The following is a 23437-nucleotide window of genomic DNA, read 5'->3' as shown; positions in this document are numbered from 1 at the left end:
AAGGAGACATCAGCATATGCAAAAAACCCAAACCCCATATTTCTGAAAAATACAGAGCAAATGGGTTTTCTGTAGTTGGAGAAGTCAAGGCCTCCTATAGGCAAGAGAGCCATTCCCAGTAATTGAATGTAAAATGCATAAATGGCTGCTAGTAGCCTACAAAAAGTCTGAATGTTTAAGAAATAGTTTTGTGAGAACGTCAAAGAAGGCATTTGGAAAGAAGGATTTGCTTTTCTATCCCTTCCTTGGTGAAGGAGATGCTGAGTGTGTAAGTTAACATTGATCACACACTTTAATCCCTTCCCAGCTGCAGAAACTGAGAGCAAAATTGTACCTCTTCCTGCTGAGCAGACACCAGGGGAAACACTTTGCAGGGTGCAGTAACTCTTGAGCAAACCTAATCTGGAATATGGTCTCCTGACAGGCTGTACCCCTTTGACCAAATGAGAAACCTGTTACAGTAAACTGAATTGTTGAATTGGTGAAACATCAGCTGACAGACTCGTGTAGTGTATATGTATCTGAATGGGTCTTCCTGACTTTTCCTCAGTGTCATCCTGATTTGCAAAATGGTACTTCAGAGTAGTGTAATTGAATTCTGAAACAGAATTACTTTCATTTCTCTCTCACACACACACTCCTTCCCAAATAAGAGCATTCACATTGAGCAATCAAAGTAGCAGTTCCTTAAATTCACATGTTTTTTAAGCCAAAATGTTTTTACATTTTTGGGCTCAGATGACATTTGATGTAGTTGACCTTTCAACATATGTTTAGGATCTATTTTAAGGCACATAGTAAAGAGGTGAAAAAACAAGGAATCTTGTACTAAAAGTTGAAATGCTTCTTGTTTTCCTCTGTTTTAAGGCTTTACTTGTCCAATATGCTTCCCAATGGGTTGATCATCTTTTATATTGTGAGTTAAACTTAATGCGAAATAAAAGATGAGGGCTTTTTATCTTCCATGTCTTTTAAAATGTACTTCTGAGAGAATGCTGAAGGCTTTTTGTCACTTAATTACCTGATATCTGGGGTTTGATATTTGATGTGTGCAATTTTATGTAACATTTTAAAATTAAACTGAGAAGTTATAGTTAAACTTTGAGTGGAGAAAAGGTTTTTGTCATTGCTTCAGTAATACATTGTTCTGTTCCACTGTCAATGCAACTAATGCTCTTGCTGTAATGTAGATCTAAATAAACAGAGAACTGTATGAATATTTTTACTGCACTGTGCTCAAGATTGTCTTGAGTTTATATGAAAACAAAATGGCTTTTCAAATTTCAGTGCATTGAAGCTGTGTGTGTATGTTCAGGAATATGGCATGTGGAGTTTCCTTCAAGGTTCAAGTGTGAGGTGCTTTTTAGTTTGCTAGTGCATAGGGGTTCCCTGCAGTTGTCCCCATTTACTATCCCAAATGATTTCCTGATGCTTTTTAAAAATTAAAGTTTCTAGATATGAGAACACTTTCTTTTGTCCCCAGTATACTGCTGCTTTGGGCTGAGTCTTTTATTATTTGTAGGAATTACAAAAAGTCAGAGTGTGCTCTCAGGTATCTCTATGCTATTGACCCATCTGCCAGGATTGTTTTATGGCAAAGTGCCAGCAGATCTGCCTGCCTTTGTCAGAGCAGAAACCCTGCTGATTTTTATTCTTGATTACAAAATACTTCTGTCTTCTCTGTATTGAAGCTGTGGTCTTGATTCCCAGAGGAATTGGGGAACTTGCAGTTCACAAATTTCAGTGGTTAGACTCAGAATAATCTTCTAGGAAGACAGAAGTCTAGGTTGTGGTGCAAACACTGAAGTACAGACTTCATATCCGTCGTGACACCTGTGGGTATGATTGTATCTGCATGTTCTCATATGTGTTCTCTATGATATTTCCAGAGAGATGCTTCTCTGACTACCACAGTCTAACTGTGCACTGCATGAGAAGGATTTCTTTTCTATCTCTTTGGAATTTATAAATGTCTAATCCTTGTGTTATGCAACAGGTAGAACAAAATACCTTGTCTTCCACTTCTTGGTATCTCTTCAGAGCTTGTGGCCTAGAATGTAGAGTACACTCTTTTTATTAGAGACTTACCTAGCAGTCTGTTTTCCAAGTTTGTTTTCCTGGAATGAACAGGGTCCTGTGCCTGTAGTATTGTGAATCTCGTGAACTATAAGCCAGTATTTTCTCATAAGAGTGTTAAAAACCACAATATCTATAATACTACTGATAATCAGAAGTCTGCACTTCTTCACATACCACTGTAGTATTCTTTATAGTATGTAGTGCATTTTCTGAAAAAAAAAAAACCCCAAAAGCAGATAAACAACCCCAAACCCAACAAAAACCCCACCACCACGTGCTTAGCATCTCCCTGGTTTGTTCATTAGAGGGCACTGCACAGCTGTAGAAGAATGAGTGGGATGTGCAGAGAAACTTTCTGGGTGCTTCCCAGTGATGTTTTACTTTCCACCTTTTCCAAACACTGTCCAGGGCAGTGTAAGATGAAATCATTGTTGTAATTTACACTGAGTTCTAAGTCTGGTTTTGGTAATTATACAGTACTGTGCTGGAATATAAACTTCCAAATTCCTGTGTCCAGAGAAGTGTCTTCATAGTAGTTCAGAGTACTACCTGATTTGCCATTTGTGTTGGTGTTACACAGAAGAAGACACACGTTTCTGTACAGCAGTTACCAAATGTTAAACCTGGAGCATAATTACACTCACTGGATTTTGATTTAGTTTCTATTTGCTGTTGGAAATAGGGTTAGTCCCAATGGATCCTGATGGGAAAGTATTAACCACTTTCTCTATATGCAGATAGGTATTTTGCTTTGGGACATGGACTGTTCTGTGATGAACACCCACATTTTTGCAATTGGAGAGAGGTTTCTGTAAAAAGTAACATAAGAGCAGAATGCTTTGCAGTAATGAATGTTAATCTGTACTAGTCTGTTTCTGAATAGAATGTACAGAATATTGTAGGACTTGATAAGGCTTATTTTCAAGGCTAAAACAATCTCTTCCACTGTTGAAGATTAGCAACCCAGATATTATAGGAAATCTAGCCAGACTATTTTGATAGAAGTTTGCAAAAAGGCAGCACACAAGGCAGAGAGCCTTCTCTGAATGCTTGTGCAGGAAAGATGCAAAATCTTAGAGGTAGTTTTTCAAAGCTTTCTTTCAAGACTTCTGCCAGTGGTGCTGTACCTGCCTCATTGCTCTGAAATCCTCTCTGAACCCAGATCTGCAAAACCAAAGCCAAGGGGAGATGATACCTCTACTAAATCTAGAGAGTAGAGGAATATGAAGAGGGTAGTGTGTTCCTTCTTGGAATGATGTCATCTCACCAAGAACTTTTGGGAAGCAATGCTTGTTGTGGTGCATTCTTAGACCTGTTTCAGTGGTTGTTACATGAGTAAGCTCTCACGCCTAATGCTGCTTAGATTGAGAGTATGACAGATGATACTACCTGAGCCAAAGCTGCCCAGAAAAAACTTTGTGGTCATCCTTATGGCTGAAAACACAAATAAAGTAGTCTTTGGCATTGACAGCTATTGCACTGAATGATTAACTCAGGTTAGGGAAAAAATTAATGCTGTTCTCTGACCCATTCAAATACCAAACATGTCTATGTTGTACTCAGTTGGATTTTGGAGGGCAATACTTATATTTCACACTGGACAGCACAACTGTACTTTTTCCAAGGGCGTCTCATTCTGATTCATTCTGGCCTTTGCTTCATTTCTACTACCAAAACAAATCCTTCAATTGTGTGGAGCTAATTCTTGGTGTGTAGTAGTCTAAAATGCTTGTCTGTTAATAGTTCTGAATAAGTTATTTCAGTTTTACATCTAAGCCACAGCTGTAGTCAGCTATTTTTTCACTCATGTGAAACATTTTAATGCTTAAATGAAGATATGAGTTGAAAATCTTCAGTTTAAGCAGTCTTAAACATGGCAGATCTTGTTTTATAAAATTTACCTGTCGTAACAATAGTTACACACAAAACATTAGTGTTAACCCATCTTGTCCAGTTTAGTTTAGTTTTTAGATTCAAAACTCACTGTGGCTCTGGGCACCTTGATCTCTGTTGGCTCTGCAGTTGTGCTGGAAGTTGGCTGAGATAATCTCCAAGGTCCCCTTCAACCTGATTTATTAATTAAACTGTTACTAGTGAGATGAGAGCCCTTGTAATCTTCTGTTTATAAATGTGATGAAGGAGTTTTGCTTAGCTTTGAGTCCAGCTTGCCTGTTCCAGAGTGTTTACATGTGTCACACACAGACTGATGTGATCTTGTCCTGTAGTATGGTGTGTATGGAGATCTTCCTTGCTTGTTGTTCTTAAGAATTAACACCTGAAATGGGTTCCTTTAAGGAGCTGTAAGGTAAATCAAACCAGGTTGAGATAAATACTGCATGTCTGAGTGTGTTTGTCTGGGGGCCCTTAGTGACTGTGCTATATTTTACTGAGATTAAGCTCTTCGCAGAGAGTTGTCTCTCTCACCCATGTCAGTAACACACCTGGTTATTTCCATTAACTTTTATAACAAGCAGGAGCATGGAAAATCAGCCAATGGTTAGATTTCTTCTTCCTGGGTCAAACTTCTGGATTTGCACGTACCAATATGCTTGTAACACTTCCTGTCTTTGACTTTCAATGTTCACAGCAATTGGAAGAAAAAAGTGAGGATGAAGAGGATAAGGAGTGCTTGAAGCAAGCAATAACTGCCCTGCTAAATCTTCAAAGCAGTATGGAACGGATATGCTCCAAAAGCCTTGCAAAACGAAGGCTTAGGTAAACGTTTCCGGTTTTTCTGCTCTCTGCTCTTAATGCTTTGCTATAAATCCAGGGCTCCCGGTTTCCTCTTTTAGTAAACAATGAACAAAATAGTTTGTGACAAGCCTGCTTTTTCAAAGGAAGTGACATCAAAGCCAAGATAATTTGTTATTGTTTTAAAAGAGTTCTAATTTCTATGTGTCCTTGCAAACTGGTAGTTGAGACGTTCTGAGAATTCACTGGTAAGTAGAAAGTTACGGCATTTGTGGGTTAATTGTGCTCAGATAATAAAAATCCACCTAAAAATTTTGTAAAAGTATCTTTCTGTGTGGTTAGAAGGGAATGTTCTTGAACTAGAAACTACTCTTAAAATTGTTTCAATGTTTTCTTTGCCAGACCAGTTTTGTGCTGCCAAGAGTAACCTTTAGGCTTGAAAATGAATGCATTTAACAGCTTATTTTTTTCTGAATGTACTCGCTTCAAATAATTGCAATCTAAAATTGTTCTGTTGGTTATGGAAGTGAGTGGCTTCTTGGTCTAAGAAGCACTAACAGCTTGCCTGCCTCTGGTTGCTTGTGTTTAGGTAAAACATCTATTGCTGAAGTAGAAAATTTATCAGATGAGATACTTTAGTCAAGCCTTTGCAATGGTGCTGATACTGAGTGATGAAATTGCAATCTCAGTGTTAGTGGTGGTTGTGTTTTTTCAATACATGTGTACTAATAGGCTGCCTTTCTCCCATCCTCCACTGAAGTGAATCTGCATGCCGGTTCTATACTCAGCAGATGAAGGGGAAGCAGCTAGCAATTAAGAAAATGAATGAAATCCAGAAAAATATTGATGGTTGGGAGGGTAAAGACATTGGACAGTGCTGTAATGAGTTCATCATGGAAGGAACACTCACACGTGTAGGAGCAAAGCACGAGAGACACATATTCCTGTTTGATGGCTTGATGATTTGCTGTAAGTCAAATCATGGCCAGCCAAGACTTCCTGGTGCTAGCAATGCAGAATATCGACTGAAGGAGAAGTTCTTCATGCGAAAGGTACAAATCAATGATAAAGATGACACTAATGAGTATAGACATGCTTTTGAAATCATCTTAAAAGATGAGAACAGTGTTATTTTTGCTGCTAAATCAGCTGAAGAGAAAAACAACTGGATGGCAGCATTGATATCTTTGCAATATAGAAGCACGCTGGAAAGGATGTTGGATGTAACAATGTTGCAGGAAGAAAAAGAGGAGCAGATGAGATTTCCAAATCCTGAGCTTTATAGATTTGCAGAACCCGACTCTGAAGAGAATATTGTGTTTGAAGAAAACATGCAGCCCAAATCTGGAATCCCCATCATCAAGGCAGGAACTGTTGTGAAGCTCATCGAGAGGCTGACTTACCACATGTATGCAGGTGAGGCACTTGGTTTGTGCGGCCAAAACTCAAGGTAGCCGCTTGTTCATGCTTCTCTTCCTGTGTTAAATACATGCAGCAAATACATAAAGTGAGTAAAAAGTGAATATGCGTGGCAGTGCACATGGGATATTGCATGTGCATAAGGTTGTTCTCATGCAAGGAATGGGGGTGGAAGCCTGCAGCAATTGAGCTCCAGACAATACTTTTTCCTTTGTGCCCCAGGCTACAAGAACTGCCTTCCCTCCAGACTTCTAAAGCTGGGTGACACAGGAAGGGCCAGCATGTGGGAGAGGATTATGGGCCCAGTGTTTTCAGTTAAGGGTTGTACTCTATCAGCTATTACCCATGTCTGTGCTAGCTTGTCATGGAAAGACCAATATCAGCTTGATAGGTGCAGTCACTCGAATACTTTGGCCTCAGAACTTTGCCTTAATCAGAACTTCAGTGAGGATTTGATTTAAGGACTTTTGACTTAGGGTTTCTGTTTGTGTTGAAGACACATTAAACAAGACATTTACGTGGTTATCCAGGCTCACCTCAATGTGTGGGGTTCTTGATGGCAGCCCAGGATTTTTGTAAGATGAGCTGCAAAGCATGGGCTTGTGTTTGGGATTTGGATTTATTTTTTCTGATTCTATTTGTATGTCAGTTATTCTGAAACTTTGTGCATCTTGGTATTAGTGCTTTTCATATTCAGCAGTTTCTTTTTTTCCTTCCTTTTTACTCTTTACACTCTTAATTGTTGTAGGTTGCTCTTCTGCAGCTCAGTCCTAGATACCCTGCATAGATCAGGAATATTTGTTTGAAAGAAGCGAGGAATAAGCAGAATATAATTTCTGTAGTTTAGTACTCTGTTTACTTTTTTTAATACCTGTAGTTACATCTCTTTGCTCCATTACTTTTCTTGCTCTTCTTTTAATTTCCTCGAATTTTCCTAACATTTACTAGAAAGCCAAATGCAATATTGTGCTGGCAGTTTTTACCTGTGCAGTTTTGTATCTGTCTTCATTTTCTTGTAACTTTATAAACTTCCAGCTCTTGGCTTTGAATTTTTTAGGCATGGTTTATGACATAATTTTATGGTCTTGAACGTTAAAATCAAACTACTCGGCCTTAGAGAAAGGAAGACACCTTTCTATTATTATTTTTAAATGTAGCATTGTCTTTGCCAAAGAATTAGCAAAAACTGTTGTATGAGAAAACTGAGAATGTGAGTACCGTGAGATGGCCTGAAAGACTTTGACCAAAAGGATAAAAATAGTTGTCATACAATGTATTTAGCCTGTCTTTGTAGCCTTAAAGATCTTTAGTGGACCTGATGCTGTGTTGTTACATTGTGCATAATTTCTCAACACTCTTATCTTCTATACCTTCTGTTTTATAATTGGTTATCTGTGAGGAAAAACATCATTGTTCTCACCATTCTGTGCAGTCTTTTCCAGGGCAGCAAAGAAATAAGAGATAAAGTGACTCAACCAAAAATGCTCTGTTGTACAGGAAACAGGGTCCATTTGTGATGTAAATCATTCAGGGTTTTGTTGCATCTTGTGAGATGCAGTGAGTAGGGCAGCAACCCTCCAGAGTAACAGGTTAGCTCTTTCACACATGTATCTGCTGAGTTCAAGGCTTCTTCTCTGAAGACCTGGGAAAGATGAGTGCTGTGGTGGTATGTAATCAAACAGCTACAGACTGTAGAAATGCTTTTCTTGCCCCACACAGGATGGTGTATGTGTGATGGTAATCTTAAAAGTCTTTATTGGCTTTGTATTCATATGCCAGAACAGCAAGCCTTTACTTTTCTGAGGCAATTGTTCTGGAATTCAGTGTGACTGGTTATGGCAGCCTTTGATCTGGCAGTCTAAAGACAGTATTTACTATAGCTGTGACTTTCCTCTAGGTTTTTATCTTTGTAGGTCAAGTGGTGTAAGGAATAATTACAGATACAATTGCAGAGGTCATATGAATTTGTTGCAGTTTAGTTAGTTGCTGTAGTCAAATCAGATCTCAACTTTTTTGTCATATGTGAAGATCCACACAGTCCATCTCATTTGTAGATATGGGTGTTGGACCTTTTATTTTTCATCCCTCACCCCCCTGACAATGCACAAACCATTTTATCAGCCAAAATGTCTTTGCTGTGGAACAGGGACAGCTTTAAAGAAATAATGCTGCTGGGGGTAGGAGGTGTCCAGCCATTGCAACAGTTCAGACAGGGAGACAGCCCTGATGGCCACCTGATCACAGGGTGAGACTGTCCAAACTATCCTGGGGTGGAGCAGCAAAACAGGGAGAAATCTCCTTTGCAAAAGCAGCTTTCCATGTATTTTTACATGAGAGAAATTGCCCTGCAATTAGAAGTTCAGGTTCTGACCCTATTTGCATATTCTGGTGGGTTTTCCTTGTTTTAATGTGTTTCTGCATTCTTTATCTCCTCTTGCCCAATTCTTAAGAGCAGCTGGATTAGGTGGTACCAAGATTTTAAAGTCATGGCTTTTTTTTTTATCTATAGGGCAGCACTCTTCTATTTTTAAAGCTTTGATATGTTAAGAGTGCTTGTGCGTCATCATAGTGTCTGTTTCCTTTCGTAAGGAATTCAAGGGTGATTATTTATAAATCCTCGTAGAACAGTTATTGTTCTTTTTTAGCTTTCAAATTGGCTGCATTGAAGAGAGAATTATCACATGAGCAGACATCCTGGCTAACTAGTGTTGTCTGTATTTTTTTAACACTTACTCATATATTGTACACTATTTTGAGTCACAGTCGTTGCTAGTAAGATAACAAAGTTAGATTTGATTTTCTGATCGACTTCATTTGGAATTCAATATGTATTGTGGATTTATATGCTGACCCTACCTGTAAAAATAACAATAGCTATGACTCAGAGCTTGCAGTGATCTAAAAATGTTAATTGCTATGGAAGCTTTCTTTTTCATGTAGACAAAATCTCTTATTTAGAGTAGATGCTGTGTACAGATTGCAAACTGTGAGAGCATGAGTTACTGTGCTTCTTTAGCACAGCAGAAATGGTGTATTTCCATGATGAAGATTATGTGAACAGGGATGACCTTCTTTGTGCAAAAAGTATTGGAGTTCTGCCTTTGAAAATAATTTTGGACTGTACAATTTCAAGGACTGGTGGGAGAGGGGTTATGATTAGAGAAATGGAGTAACGAAGGACATGGGAGAAGCAGAATAGCCGCTTGTTTAAGAAATGAGAATTATCTTGCAACAGAATTGCAAGGAAATACTGTGTTACATGGCATAGTTAGGGTGTGCAACGCATCACAGGAAACTGTTGCCCAAATGAACAACTCAGGGAGATCTAAGAAAGGCAGAATGTTCCTTCTAATGGACAAGATGCTGGTAAGGAGTTAAGGAGGATTTTAAAGTAGCTCTTAAAAATCCATATTCCATTTACATCCAACAGAGCATTAAGTCAAATAATGCAGCCTTTTTATCCTACATAGTACAGCCTATAGGAATTCTTTCTTCAAGTGAGCTCCTCTTCAGCCACTCTGTGTTAGGACAGTTATCAACTGGGGTTTGGTTTTAAAATCCGGATAGGGCCTTAATATGCAAAAAAATGCAAATTGCTGTTGCAATCTGCTCATTAATTCTGTTCAGGTATAACAGTGTTAACCTTGTTTCTAGTCAGCTCTGTGCAGTGCCAGTGAGCTGTCACTGCATTTCCTCATATTTGTAGAGAAATGGGTTTGCTTTTGTAATTATGGGAGACACTTTGGTTTTCTGTTTTGAATACTTGATTGTTTTTAAAACACATTTTCATATTTTAAATGAATTGATACGTAATTAGTCAATTAAAATGAAATTGGTTGATTTTCTTGAAGTGAAATAAATATGACCTCAAACATAGCTGTCAGATGGAAAAAATACCTAGGCTGCCTAACCATGACTGGTTATCAAATGTGCCAGTTTAGGGGAAACATTCTCCCCTGGAAGAGGCCATTTCTACCCAATGCAAAGTTATTTGATTTGTTTTTTGAGTTCTCGTGTCCCAATCACTGTCAAAACTAAAGTTGTTTACTCATAAATAAAATCATGTATTCATTAATTTCAAAGTCATTGGAAAAGAATCCTGTCTTTTACCAATTGAAGGGGGGAAAAAAAGTTGCTGTGAACCTCCAACAGAATGAAAATTATTTTAAAGTTCTGCTTCATATTGTTTTAGGAGATGTTACCAAAGCATTTTGGGTTACATAATCTTCTCTGTAAATTGATAGGGTGACATCCTTAATTTTAAAGGATAATTGAAGTTATTGTAAAGGGAAAAAAAATCAGGTAATTGCTGACATAAGTGTAAAATTATTCTTTGTCTTAGATCCCAACTTTGTTCGGACTTTTCTCACAACATATAGATCCTTCTGTAGACCTCAAGAGTTGCTGAGTTTGCTAATAGAAAGGTATGCCACTGTTAAAAATATGTTCTTATGAAGTGCATTTTGTTTCTTTCTTCGTGGAGCATGTACGATTCTGGCTTTCCAGTTGGTTTTGTTTCACTTCAAACACCTTTTAAAAAGTTGTCCAATTCAAGGATTGCCAGTAAAATGTACAAGTTTATATCCAAAAGTTTGTGCCCAAGACTGGTGTAATAGATGGCCTTACACCCATCTTCTGTGCTAGATTTGAAATTCCAGAGCCTGAGCCAACGGAAGCCGACCGTATTGCCATGGAGAACGGAGACCAACCCCTTAGTGCAGAGCTGAAAAGATTTAGGAAAGAGTACATTCAACCTGTGCAGCTCCGGTGAGTGTTGCATCACTGTGAGCCCCTCTGAATTCCTTCTGAGGTGTCATCTTCTGGCTGCACTGGCTCTTCATGATTCCAGTGACCTTCCTTGCAGCTGCTTGGATAGGGAAGATAGACTGAGGTGTAGAGTGTTTGTTTATTCTTTACTTTTGCAGAGTATTAAATGTGTGTCGACACTGGGTAGAGCACCACTTCTATGACTTTGAAAGAGATGCCGATCTTCTGAAACGTTTGGAGGAGTTCATTGGAACAGTAAGAGGTATTTACAGTTTCCTAAGTGCTGATATTTATCCTAAAGCATCCCTTTTCAAAGATACGGAATGTGATCAATTCTGCTTTCAGGAAAAACAGGACTGACTGCTTATTAAATACTTCATAAAGAGCATGAAATAAACTTTCATTAAGCCCACACACACACACTATTATTAAAAAATCTGGCTCCTTTTCAGAATAGTGATTGTTATTTACATAAATTATGGGTTTTGTTGTAAAGGGACTGAAATAATGCAAAATAATAAGAACTGAGTAATGATCAGGGCAGAATAATTGCTTTGATTGACATTTTAAACTGTACACAGGGGGTAATTTTTGTAAAAGGTTGATGGTGGAAACCATTATTTCTTTGAAACAAGAGTTCCCAGCTACTTCACCATGCATATTGGAACTGTAGGACACCTTGCAGTTGTGATTGTACAGACTTTTCCTGTTTCCTTTTAAATAAAACCAAGACAGACACAGGAGCAGTTTGTAGGAGAATACTGTGTCAGAGAAGTATTTAATGGTTATTTAGCCATTAAAAAGAGGGGAGAATGAGCCAGCTAGTTCAATAGATGGTACTGGTAGGTTTTCAATGGACTTGTGCATGAAATTCTTATGGTGCAGAGCTTAAAAGGCATTTGGCCTTTCAGTTTTGTTCTCAGCTTTGATGGTAAATGCAGTACAGGAAGAAGCTTCTCCCTGTTTGTTATTTTGACTTTCTAGGTTATCTGAGGTAATCATGTGCTCTTGCCCAGACTATTAAGTTCAAAGTGTTTGCGGAAGTGCATTTTGGGCAAAAGAAGGTTTGTTCCCAAAAAACTCACTGTAAACTCAGAAAAGAAAGAAAAGCACCTAAATCAGAGCTGGAGTCTAATTTGGGTGTTCTAATTTGTGCTTGGGCAAAATTGCACTTGTCCTTGGCTGTTGAGGAATTCTTTCTGTCTTTGAACACTTCTACACTTGTGTGAGAGCTCCAATCCTAAAGAATATATTATTCCTTTAATGTAGTAAGTTTTGGGGTTAAATCCAAAGATTTCTGAATCATACTGGTATCTTAGGAAAAACAGTATTATCGAAATAGTAATTTTCTCTGTGTGCCAGGCAAAGCCATGAAGAAGTGGGTTGAATCCATCACAAAGATAATCAACAGGAAAAAGCAGGCACAAGCCATTGGGCCGAGCCACAACATCACTTTTGAGAGTCCCCCTCCAGCAATTGAGTGGCACATAAGCAAACCAGGCCACACAGAGACTTTTGACTTGCTCACTTTGCATCCCATAGAAATCGCTCGGCAGCTCACTTTACTGGAGTCGGATTTTTACAGGTAACTTCCCTCCACGGAGAAACATGTGGCACAAATCAAAACATTCTCCATGCCTGAAATTGTTTCTGGGGGCCTCTGATGTGAAGCCCCACAGAAATCAAGGGACTTTACCAGTGGTGTGTATTAATTACTATTTCTGCAGAAAAAGCCCTCTTAGTACAACATTTGTTTTATCCTCCCCCAGTTAATGTGCAGTATGTGTGACTGTTGCATACTGTTAGTGGTATTGTGCTCCATCTTTCTCTTGATATTTTCTGAGTAGATCAAACTTTGAGAAGTATGAACAATTATTAAATCAATTTCCTTCACATCCTGGTTTGTGAAGCAAATTAAGGACCGTGTCAGGTCTCATTAGCTGTCTGTAAGAAATTGTTCAGGCATTGGAAGCTCACATTTTGTTACAGTGAATGAGATGATTTCTTTCTTCATTTAGATGAACAGAGGTGGTTAAGAGTTACATAGATTAAGAAATATCTACAGCCTAAAAAAGAAGCATAGAAATATCAGTCATGATGGGAGCCTAACACTATAAAAGCGATACCTTAAGAATTTATTTCTAAGTATGAATTCCAAATTCAGTGAAAATCAAGAGGGTTTGGAGAAATAATATTTTCTTTCCTGCTTTTAATTACATTTTTTGATAATGCATCTACTTTTCTAGAGCTGTGCAGCCATCTGAACTAGTTGGAAGTGTGTGGACAAAGGAAGATAAAGAAATTAATTCTCCCAACCTTCTCAAAATGATAAGGCATACGACTAACCTAACTTTGTGGTTTGAAAAGTAAGTGACTTTCCTGAATCTGCACCTACTCCATATCTGGATGCTTACAGTCCATTCACAAGTATACTGTGAAGAATCCTGTTCTGGGCGAATTCCTGTTTTGGTGTTTAGATGCTAAAACCAGTCCCTGTGAGAATTTTAACATAATGGTCTCAAGCTTTTTATTCTTAGAATATTTTCGAATCTCTAAGACATTTTCAGAACTATCTCAAGTAATTTGATAGAATCATATTTGTTTGTGTTGCAACTTAATATCTGATTTTGGAAACCTCATCAGCGCTTTAATACAAACCCCAATGTTCTTGTGTATTTAGATGCATTGTAGAAACAGAAAACCTAGAGGAAAGAGTAATTGTAGTGAGCCGGATAATTGAGATCCTGCAAGTTTTTCAAGAGCTAAACAACTTTAATGGTGTCCTTGAGATTGTCAGTGCTATGAACTCCGCAGCAGTTTATAGGTTGGATCACACGTTTGAGGTACAGTGAAATGTTTTCCACTTTTGCTATGGCAGTGTCATGCAGGGTACCTTGGCTGCACTGAAAGCCTGTCTTGTCAGTAAGCATGTGCTTGCAAGGAGCAGGGAAAGTAAATCCCCCAAGAAATTAATCAATCAGGGTGTAAGAGAGAGGGTTTTTTCCTTGGTTTCAGAAGAAAGAAATCTGTCCCCACTTAAGAAAGGCATCTCAGGATGATGGGACACTGTCCTCGTGGTCCCTGGTTCAAACACCTGTGGGAGACCATTACTCTCAGTATTGTTGCTGGGCCATGCCTTTACCTTCTCTTTCCAAACAACCTGTTTGGTCTCTCTTTTAAGCAAATTCCAAGTCGCCAGAAGAAGATCTTAGAAGAAGCTTATGAGCTGAGTGAAGACCATTATAAGAAATATTTGGCAAAACTCAGGTCCATTAATCCTCCTTGTGTGCCTTTTTTTGGTGAGTATGTTTGGTTTGGATGAGCTGTGTCCCACATTAACATGAATTTGGAAAGTATTGAGCTAAGGTACTAAACAGAGTATGAGCAATAGAGAGAAAAGTCAGTTTTAACAGGACAGGTGGGTTGGAATTTCATGTGCCCAGGCACAAATATGTGAAAAAAAACCCTAAAGTAACTATTCATGGGAGATGTTATTTGCAGTAAAAGTAAGTATGTCTGCAATATCCTATTTCCGTATTTGTTGATTTTTACTTTGAGTGTGGTTTGAACTGTTGCGACCAGAAATACTCTCAATAGAAGGTGGTCACATTAGAAATATTATTGCCATTGACTGGCAGAGAAAGAAGGATACCCTTCCTCATCGTGAGTTCCAAGAAATAAAGCTAGAGTCTCATTTCTATTAAAAAGTCTTATTTCTGTAAAAATAAAGTTTGGGAAGAAAGCCTCCTCTTCATCATCAGTCTGAACAGTTCTTCTTTGAAGTAGATTGCTGACATTTAGCAAATTGTGATGTTAAGCACATCTCATTCCTGTTATTAAGCAATCCATTTTAATGTTTGCTGCAGATCAGTTCCAAGTCTGGATATTGCACTTGTCCAACATAGGCTTCGGGCCAAAACTGAAAGAAAATAGTGTTGATGGCTTTTTTGGCCTTTTGCAGATTGGGGAAAGATATACTCCAGAGCTCTGCAAAGAAAGATAAGATCAACTAAGAAACCTTCTGTCCTGCTTCAGAGATGAGTAGAGGTTAGCAGGATCACATGTGAATAGCTTCAGTTTTTTCTGTCGAGTCATAATGACAATTCCAGATACATGATCTGTGGAGTGGAGAGCACTTTTTGCTTTCTAATCTTCCAATTATTTGATGCAATTATGAAGCCAGGATAAAACCTGAAAATAATTTTTGGAGTTTAGCTGGGGTGTCTAATGGAATAGAGGAGTTAAGAGAAAGCACTCCTGTTCAGTGTCCTCTTTTAGTGTTCAGTTGTGTGAGCTTCCTTAACCACAAGAAAGATGCACAGGCTTTGGGACTTTGATGCAAAAAGGCAGCTTTCTGGAAAAGGCATGTTAAAATACTTAAATTGTTGCCCTTATTGGAAAGTGAGGTGCAATTCTCTTACTGATCATAACAGAGAAGTTTTCTAAATAATTACAGTGCACAAATTAAATTCTTTAAGAATTCCTTGTATTCCAGTTGTGACTTCCTCCTTGTTTTGTACTCTGTGTTGAGAACCTCTTCTGTGTGCCCTTTAGGGATTTACTTAACCAACATTTTGAAAACAGAAGAAGGCAATCCTGAATTTCTCAAGCGACATGGGAAAGACCTTATAAACTTCAGCAAGAGAAGGAAGGTAGCTGAGATAACAGGGGAGATACAGCAGTACCAGAACCAGCCATATTGCTTAAGAGTGGAATTTGACATCAGGGTAAGTGACATGATTTCCTTCTGTGGTGATTCTGTCAGCTGACAGACTGTAAGGACAGATTGAATTCACATAGATTCAGTCTGACTGAATCGGAGATGGGCAGAGCTGTCCTAAAACCTCTCTTGGGTCTTACTATAAGAAAGGGCAGAAAGCTCAATGCTTGCAGTTTCTTGGGTTTGTTTCATTTTTTTCTCAGCTGTTGGGACATTGATCTTACTGATCAGTGTTAAACAGGAACTGAAACTGGCAGATTCTCATTGTCCTTCACTCAGTTGCAATTATTTGTCCAGTGAGCCCAGTTGTGTTTTCCTCCTCTGTTACACTGCCTTTATGTTTCCAGGTTTATCTGATAGCACTGTGTTTACATCATGTGTTGATGGTCGTGATGCTCACGTTTTTCTTTCTCCTGGTGTTTGTTTTCCTTGGTCTGAGGTGTTGTCTAAGCAGTGTTCTCTCTGCTTGCTTTCCTTTCTTCCTTTTTTCTTACCATCTTTTGAGCGATATACTTTCAGAGAGTCATAGGACAGGTTATCCTGAGAGATTCTGCAAGGGTTTATTTTATTTGTTCTCCTCAGGCTTTGACAGAATGCTTTGTGGAAGCAGTCTTCCCTGCATCAGTGTAAAGATGGATTGTTTGCAGCTTCTTCTGGAAGTGTTTGAGCAAACCTGGTCTGATTTTGCACTGCAGAAAGCATTTAGAGTTGGTAGCACAGTTGGTTTTCAGGCCAAGCATAGCAGTAGCAATATCCAGAAAAGGGCTGGTGACAAACAGATTTAATAACTTAAAAGTCTGTCATTACCTCTGACTCCAGCATTTTCTCTGTTCTCTTGAACAGTTGGGATCATTTGTGCTGTAGAAACAAGCAGTATTAAGAAGCATCTTAGCTGACAAGTTGTCTGCGTTTTTGTATTGCAGAGATTTTTTGAAAACCTGAATCCAATGGGAAACAGTGTGGAGACAGAATTTACAGATTATCTGTTCAACAAGTCACTGGAGATAGAGCCACGGAATGTCAAGCCTCCTCCAAGATTTGTTAGTATTCAAGTTTGGTAATTTTCTTTTTCAAAAAGTGCTTACATTTGTCTTTTATAGATGGCAAAAGTCATTTTAGATCTCTGACTTCATAAATATAAAGCTACATTTAAGTGATCCCACAGCCTTTTGATTTTGGTTGATATCTTCTGTCGTTTCAGCCCAAGAAATACAGCTACCCCCTCAAGTCCCCAGGTGTTCGTCCCTCTAATCCAAGGCCAGGTACCATGAGACATCCCACACCCCTGCAGCAGGAGCCAAGGAAAATCAGCTACAGCCGCATCCCAGAGACCGAGACGGAAGCCACAGCATCTGCCCCAAACTCCCCCCGCACCCCTCTGACCCCTCCTCCTGCTTCTGCCACTTCCAGCACCACGGACGCCTGCAGCGTGTTCGACTCGGATCCCTCCAGTCCTTTTCATACAAGTACGTGCTCACAGCCAGCCTGCCAGGCATGTGCCAGTCACATTTTGTGGTGTTAGGCAGGGGAAATCAGGTTTAGCCTCCTAAAGTACTGTAAAAAGAATTGCTTTTGTCTCCTTATATTTTCAGTATTTCTTACTCCCTTTTTCTTTAAAAAGTTTTTATTATAAAGGAGAAACTGAACAGAATTAGGGGTGTTACTTAAGGACTGTTATAAGTCTTTGGAGGAGCTGTCAATACTGAAGGCAGACGTAATCTCTAGGGCCCATACATGTCCCAAACAAACTTGTGGGATTTGCTGCCATATGTATGTGTGTGAATGTATTCGGTGAGTATCTGATGGTGAACAGTGAGAATAAAAACTTAAATTTTTTGGGGGTGCCTTATTCTGCTGCCTGCAATTCAGAACTGATTTCAATGTACATGGATGGTTTTCCTGCAGAACTTAAAATCCATGTTTCCTTGCTATAAATTCATCAGGACCTATCCACACCTCTTTTTCTTCTGTCTTTCCCAACATACAAGGGATCTCATATTTTATGGTGTGCTCTCAGTATTTAATAATGAATATAGGCTCCTTTCACATATGAGGGCTTGCAGAGGTTACTCCTGCATTCAGCTGGTTGCCACAAGGAGGTGAAATGATTTGTTAAAAGCAGAAGTTCCTTAGCAGAGCAGTGCCATTGCAGAGTGTTCAAGCCAGGTCTTTGCAAAGCTTTCGCAAAGGATTTCTTTGTTGTTGGGTCCACTGACTGCAGGTTCAGGGTATTGTTTTAGTGCTGTTGTGACATAAGAAAAAGTTTGTGATGTGGCTTTGGTCTTGGGGATTACTTAAGAATGTTCAGGAACTGATAGTCACAGAGATCTTTGCAGCTCAGAAAAGCAGTTTCTCTGGCAGCTGCAAGTTAGAGGCTTGTTTCATTGTCTTTATTTATCACCTCCTTGATTCATGATGCTTTTTATGAGCAATTGCTTTATTATTTATGGCACCTCTATTGGCAGCAATATTGAGCCGAAAGTTCATCGTTAGCAACATTTTTTTTAATGTCCACTAGGATCTGCTTCTGTGTCATCCATAAACTTTACCAAAACTTCAGATGATGCTCCTGTCCCTCCTCCTGTTCCTCCACGAAGAAGACCGGAATCTGCCCCAGCTGAATCCTCCCCATCAAAAGTAAGTAAGGAGAAAAAAGGTCATTTGTTTTTCTGGGAGAAGAGGGGCAGGGCATGATAGAAAAGTAACTCTTAAAGACAGTACATTTATTTTTTGAAGAACTGTATGAGAAAGAGTAAGCAGCTATGTATTTGAAGCCTTCACACCTCTGCCTCGCTATGTCTTGATCTCAAATGAAAACAGATGGGACCTAAATTTAGGGTTAGAAATGTCTCATCTACTTGTGTGCTATGCTCAGGCCCTTGCATTGCTTTTGAGAACTTGAGGCTTCAGGCAGATGTTTCCATCTGGGATAATTGTTCCAGAGTATCATTTTAGGATATATGAATGGGAGTAAAGAACTGATGAACAGTAGTGATGGAAAGTGCTGTACACAACTCAGTCCTCTGGAAAGTTTCACCAGAATATTTGACCCTGAAGCTGTGGTGCTCAAGGGCTTGCTTTCCCCTCTTGCTTGCCCATCCTGTCTGCCTGCCTGCTTAAACCATTGCTACATTTTCCTTTTGCATTTGTCTGGCAGCTGGGATCTGATCCAGCCTTTGTTGCAGACAGTGTGAAATTTCACCTGATTTCAGTGGAAGCTCATTTGTGAATTCAGATTTGAAAATCCCACTCAAAATATATGTCTTTGAAGAGAGCTTCTAAGTGGCTCTTCAGCAGTTATTTTCAGACTATGGGCAACTGTGTTGTCAGTCAGCAGAATTTAACACATCACCAAATTGTATTTGAAAACATTGTATATGTGATAGGGTGTTGGAAACCAGTTATCCTGTTGCTATGGTCTGCATCCTGGGAACTGTTCACTTCCATAATTCTGACTACTGAACTCCATCTTCTGAGCACAGTTTATTTTTTCCCTGTTCGGCATCATCATCCCTTTTCCTTGTTTTCTTGAACAAATATCTGGTGCATTTACCCACTCCAAGTGCTTGTTACTGGGAGGTGGTTGAAGATACCCAAACCTCCCCAGCAAGGAGACCTGGAACTAGCAGGGAAATTGTTGCTTTGACCATTCTTTGCCTTGCCCTTGTCCCTCTCTGTGCATCCTCATTCCTTCCATCCTTGGCTGTTCACTCATGTGTTGGTGCACCCCTGCTAAGAGCAACCTCCACTGCGGGAGGGGCCTTCTGCTTCACAGCAGGGTCTTGTGCTTTGCTGCCGCTCTGGAATTTTACTGAATGAAATGTTTGTGTACCTCAGATTACTTCTGCACACCTGGACAACCCACCAGCAATCCCTCCTAGGCAACCAACCTCTAAAGTGTATTCTCCAAGGTACTCGGTGCCTGATCGGACCTGCATCTCTGACTCCTGTGTTACCACTGCAAACCCTCCCGAGTTACCGCCACGGGAACCTGTGCGAACTCCAGATGTTTTCTCTAGCTCACCACTACACCTCCAGCCTCCACCCCTGGGGAGAAAAAGCGAACTTGGTAACACCTTTTTCCCAAACAGCCCCTCTCCGTTCACGCCTCCTCCCCCCCAGACACCTTCTCCACATGTAGCACGGAGGCATCTGCCATCGCCGCCTTTGATACCGCAGGATGTGGACCTCCCTTCTGTTGCTGGACCACCCGTTCCTCCACGACAAAGCACTTCTCAACATATCCCAAAGCTTCCTCCAAAAACTTACAAAAGGGAGCACACACACCCATCGATGCATCGGGATGGGCCACCCTTGCTGGAGAATGCCCCCTCCTCCTGAACTGTCCCTCGCGCTGGGAGTCGCATTTTCCTGGTGCTATGTCTGTTGCTGGCAATGGATGCACTGAACCTGGTGGTGTCAAGGAGTTGGGATGTGTATGCCAAACACTAAGAACTCTCCAATGCATTGGAAATGTAGTGTACAGAAATGGAATTGCAAAAACAGACTTTCTAGTGGAAAACCCGGTTAACTTGCTATTCTTGTTTTAGTATGCAGGACATTGTTCTAAAGTAATTGGACAGCTGATTGTACCAGAAAACAGTCTGGAGAGACTTCTTTGGCCAATGAGCAGAGACTGTGTTTGTGTAATGATCAATAATGTCCAGTACAGGAAGGAAAAACAGTCTTGTATCCATCAGTTCCATACAGTGGCACAGTTTTTGGAATGAAAACATTATGCACTTTTTTTAAATCTCAAACAGGGAACTTTATATCCTTCTTAATTTTCCTTTGCTTTACTTACTCCCTGCTTTAAAATACCTTCCTAAAATTATGAGAAGGACTGTGAGGAAGATCTGTGGTACCTAACCGAGCTAGAATTGAGGCAAAGCACTGTATTGCGGTCCTGTTTACAAGTTGTTACAATGAGTAGTAGGGGGTACCTAGGCTTCACCAAAGAGGTACTTTATTATTATTTTCTGAAATACTGTGGTGCCAGTTCAAAAATAAATTTTTGCCAGGAAGCATAATGTCTAATTATTGCTTTCTTTAGATAGAGCTGATGAAAGTCTTACATCATTAAGGTGACAGCGAATTTTTTTTTTTAAAAAGCAGCACTATCATCTGAAGCAAATATACTACATTTAGAAGACTGTTAATCTCTGCTAGGTTATGTCATGTTCCTTTTAAGGTTTACTGATAATCCATTTCATGGCTAGTAGCTATTCTTTTTCAGTCATGCCATGAAAAGTCACTTGTCAACTTCCATAGCTATTGTCATGTTTTACTAACAATAGATTAATCAGCATACATAGAATTGCCTTGCAGTTGCATAAATCGTGTGTATATAGTGAATGTTGCATAAATATACTTGCAGATTGTTTTTAATTTAATTGAAATAAAGATAAAGATATGTTTGGCTGACATATGTTAAATTATTACACGGACAAATGTTCAACTTAGTTTTTCAGTTAAGCACTGAAGGGGATAAAAGCCCATCTTGTCGTACATATTTTTCCCACTTCAATGTATGTATTTTAGTTATAAGAGACTAAAGAGGTGGTTTTGGCATGTTGCAAAATAATAATTCCGTAATATTTGAGAAGCTGGGTTACTCCCAAAGTGAATTATTACACCCTGTGAAATGTTTCACACATCCTGTATGAGACATGTTAGAAAAAGTCAAACTTATATTAATCTTTACAGTGGCTTTCTCTGTCCAAAATACACGAGACAAAACAGGTATGTTGTAAGTATTCTGACATGGTTTATCTGTAACCCTGCGTGCTGCTCTTCGACTCCAGACCAGACTGGGACAGTAATGGTGGATGACAGTTGTTGAAGAAAAGGAGCTCCCTAATCTCCTCTGCAGTAGGTATATGAAGCATAAAGTGTCTCATCTTCAGCTCATATGGCTCATGGGGCAAGTAAAATTCCCTCACATTTCCTCTTTGGAAGAAGAACACATTTCAGCAGCTTGGCAAGCTGTCTCTCCTAAAGATGGTGTTGGTTGAATAATGGCAGAAATAGCCTTTTTTAATGCTTTCAGCAATGCCATTGATCAGGGCCCTGTGATCCTTTAGTGTGGTCATTACATTTTGGAAAGCATTTCATCAACAGGAATGGCAGTTTTCAGCACAGTCAAATCTTGAAGTTGTCAGTTGTATTCCTTCTTTGATGTCTTTAACAATGTTGTTTTGAAACATTTTCTCTGGCAAAAGAAAAACAAAGTGAAGTTCTCAAAACCTTGGCTTCAGAGGAGAATGTTATATGGCAGCTTTGTAAAAGCTCAAGCCACAGGAGGTGTAGTTTAGGTTATGGGTTCTTTGGATGAAAACACCATGATGAACATACTGTTGGCAGTGTTACCTTAATTATTAGCTCCTTGGTGGGTTAGCAGGAAAACTCCATAAAATGAGACTTTCTGATCTGTATTTCTTCTTCAGCACCCTCTTGTCTGTGCTGTTGTGCAGCCAAGGCAGAGCAGGCAGGAGGAATCACCCAGTGGCCAGGTTGCTCAGTCAGGAGAGACCTCACATGGCTCCTGCTAATCAGCAGATTTCTGAAATGTCAGTAGGTCTCTGCTTTCCTTTGTGGAGTGGGGAATACTGTTCCCTGTTTGTGGCTGGGGATAAAAGTGCTTTCCTGGTGAGATACTTGGGCAACAGGGGACAATGGTTGCCATGCAAGAACCTGAAGTAAACATTCTTTGGAGCCCATGGGTCAGTCACAGTGCACCAGTCATGGTGTTAACTCAGCTGCAAACAGGAAGGACTGAGAAACCTGTAGCTTTTAGGAGTTGACTACAACTGCTAAGCCACTGGTTTGTCTCAGGACAGCTTTGTGTTAATAATTTCTGATCTGGAATGGCTTCTTCTTTGGATCATATTTGCATTAGTGACAATACTTTTCACATAGAAAATTAAGTCATTTTAATGATGCTCTCTGTCTCCTTGGTAAAATGACCCTGATTGGTCTGGTGTGGCCTGGGGTGATGATGTGACCTGGACAATGAAACATGCTTGTGTGGAGGCCTGGAGAGCTGCTGTATTAGTGTAGAGAGCTGATGTGTGGCTAAAGTCAGCCTAAACCACTGCAAACTCTGTAGGCAGGGTTATGTAGCAGAACTTCATAGGTTTATAAGAAAGAACCTTTTTAGGCAGGGCCTCTTGCAATTGGACAGAGTAATGGCTTTAAACTAAAGGAGGGTAGATTTAGACAAGGTATAAGGAAGAAGTTTTTTACAGTGAGTGTGGTGAACCACTGGAACAGGTTGCCCAGAGGTGAAAGATGCCCCATCCCTGGCAACATTCAAGGTCAGGCTGGAAAAGCTCTGAGCAACCAGCTCTAGGTGAAGATGTCCCTGCTCATTGCAGGGGGTTGGACTAGATGGCCTTTAAAGGTTCCTTTCCAGCCCATACTGTTCCATGATTCTGTGGTGATTTTGAGGGTGCTGAGCATTTGTTTCTCTTCAGCTGCTGTGTGGGAAGTCGCTGTTGTGCTGCCTGGTGACCCCAGGGTGACACGTTATTGTCATGGCATTCAACAGCCCCTGCAACATTTGTCTATAACAAACTTGTCTGCTAATGGAGAACGTTATCCTCCTTCAGGGTTGATACCATGGAAGCACTGGAGTGCTCCATCCTCAAGAAGCCATTCCCAGTGTGGACTAACCTGTTTCTCTAATATGCCTCTCTTAAATCAGGGAGGGAGAGGTCTGTCTCAGTAAGAGCATGCTAGTACACTGGATTTAGATCCTTC

General features: G+C 39.8%; 1 protein-coding gene across 2 annotated transcripts in view; it reads left to right on the top strand.

The window, feature by feature from the left end:
* SOS1 (SOS Ras/Rac guanine nucleotide exchange factor 1) overlaps positions 1–21092 on the top strand; it is a 43818-nt gene extending 22726 nt beyond the window's left edge. For both annotated transcript variants that reach the window (XM_082302789.1, XM_082302788.1), the window contains exons 9-22: positions 4667–4794; positions 5531–6186; positions 10532–10613; positions 10834–10956; positions 11115–11218; positions 12319–12541; positions 13203–13322; positions 13637–13799; positions 14138–14255; positions 15511–15683; positions 16600–16716; positions 16878–17142; positions 18195–18313; positions 19514–21092. In XM_082302789.1, the coding sequence (XP_082158915.1) occupies positions 4667–4794; positions 5531–6186; positions 10532–10613; positions 10834–10956; positions 11115–11218; positions 12319–12541; positions 13203–13322; positions 13637–13799; positions 14138–14255; positions 15511–15683; positions 16600–16716; positions 16878–17142; positions 18195–18313; positions 19514–20017 (2895 nt within the window). In that variant the 3' untranslated portion in view covers positions 20018–21092. The remainder of the gene's footprint in view (positions 1–4666; positions 4795–5530; positions 6187–10531; positions 10614–10833; positions 10957–11114; positions 11219–12318; positions 12542–13202; positions 13323–13636; positions 13800–14137; positions 14256–15510; positions 15684–16599; positions 16717–16877; positions 17143–18194; positions 18314–19513) is intronic.
* The last annotated feature ends 2345 nt before the right edge of the window (positions 21093–23437 follow it).

This window comes from Coloeus monedula, assembly GCF_965178545.1.
Source record: "Coloeus monedula genome assembly, chromosome: 2".
Classification (NCBI taxonomy): domain Eukaryota; kingdom Metazoa; phylum Chordata; class Aves; order Passeriformes; family Corvidae; genus Coloeus; species Coloeus monedula.
Note: the sequence above shows the minus strand (reverse complement) of the source record. Positions and strands in the feature narration are given on the sequence as shown.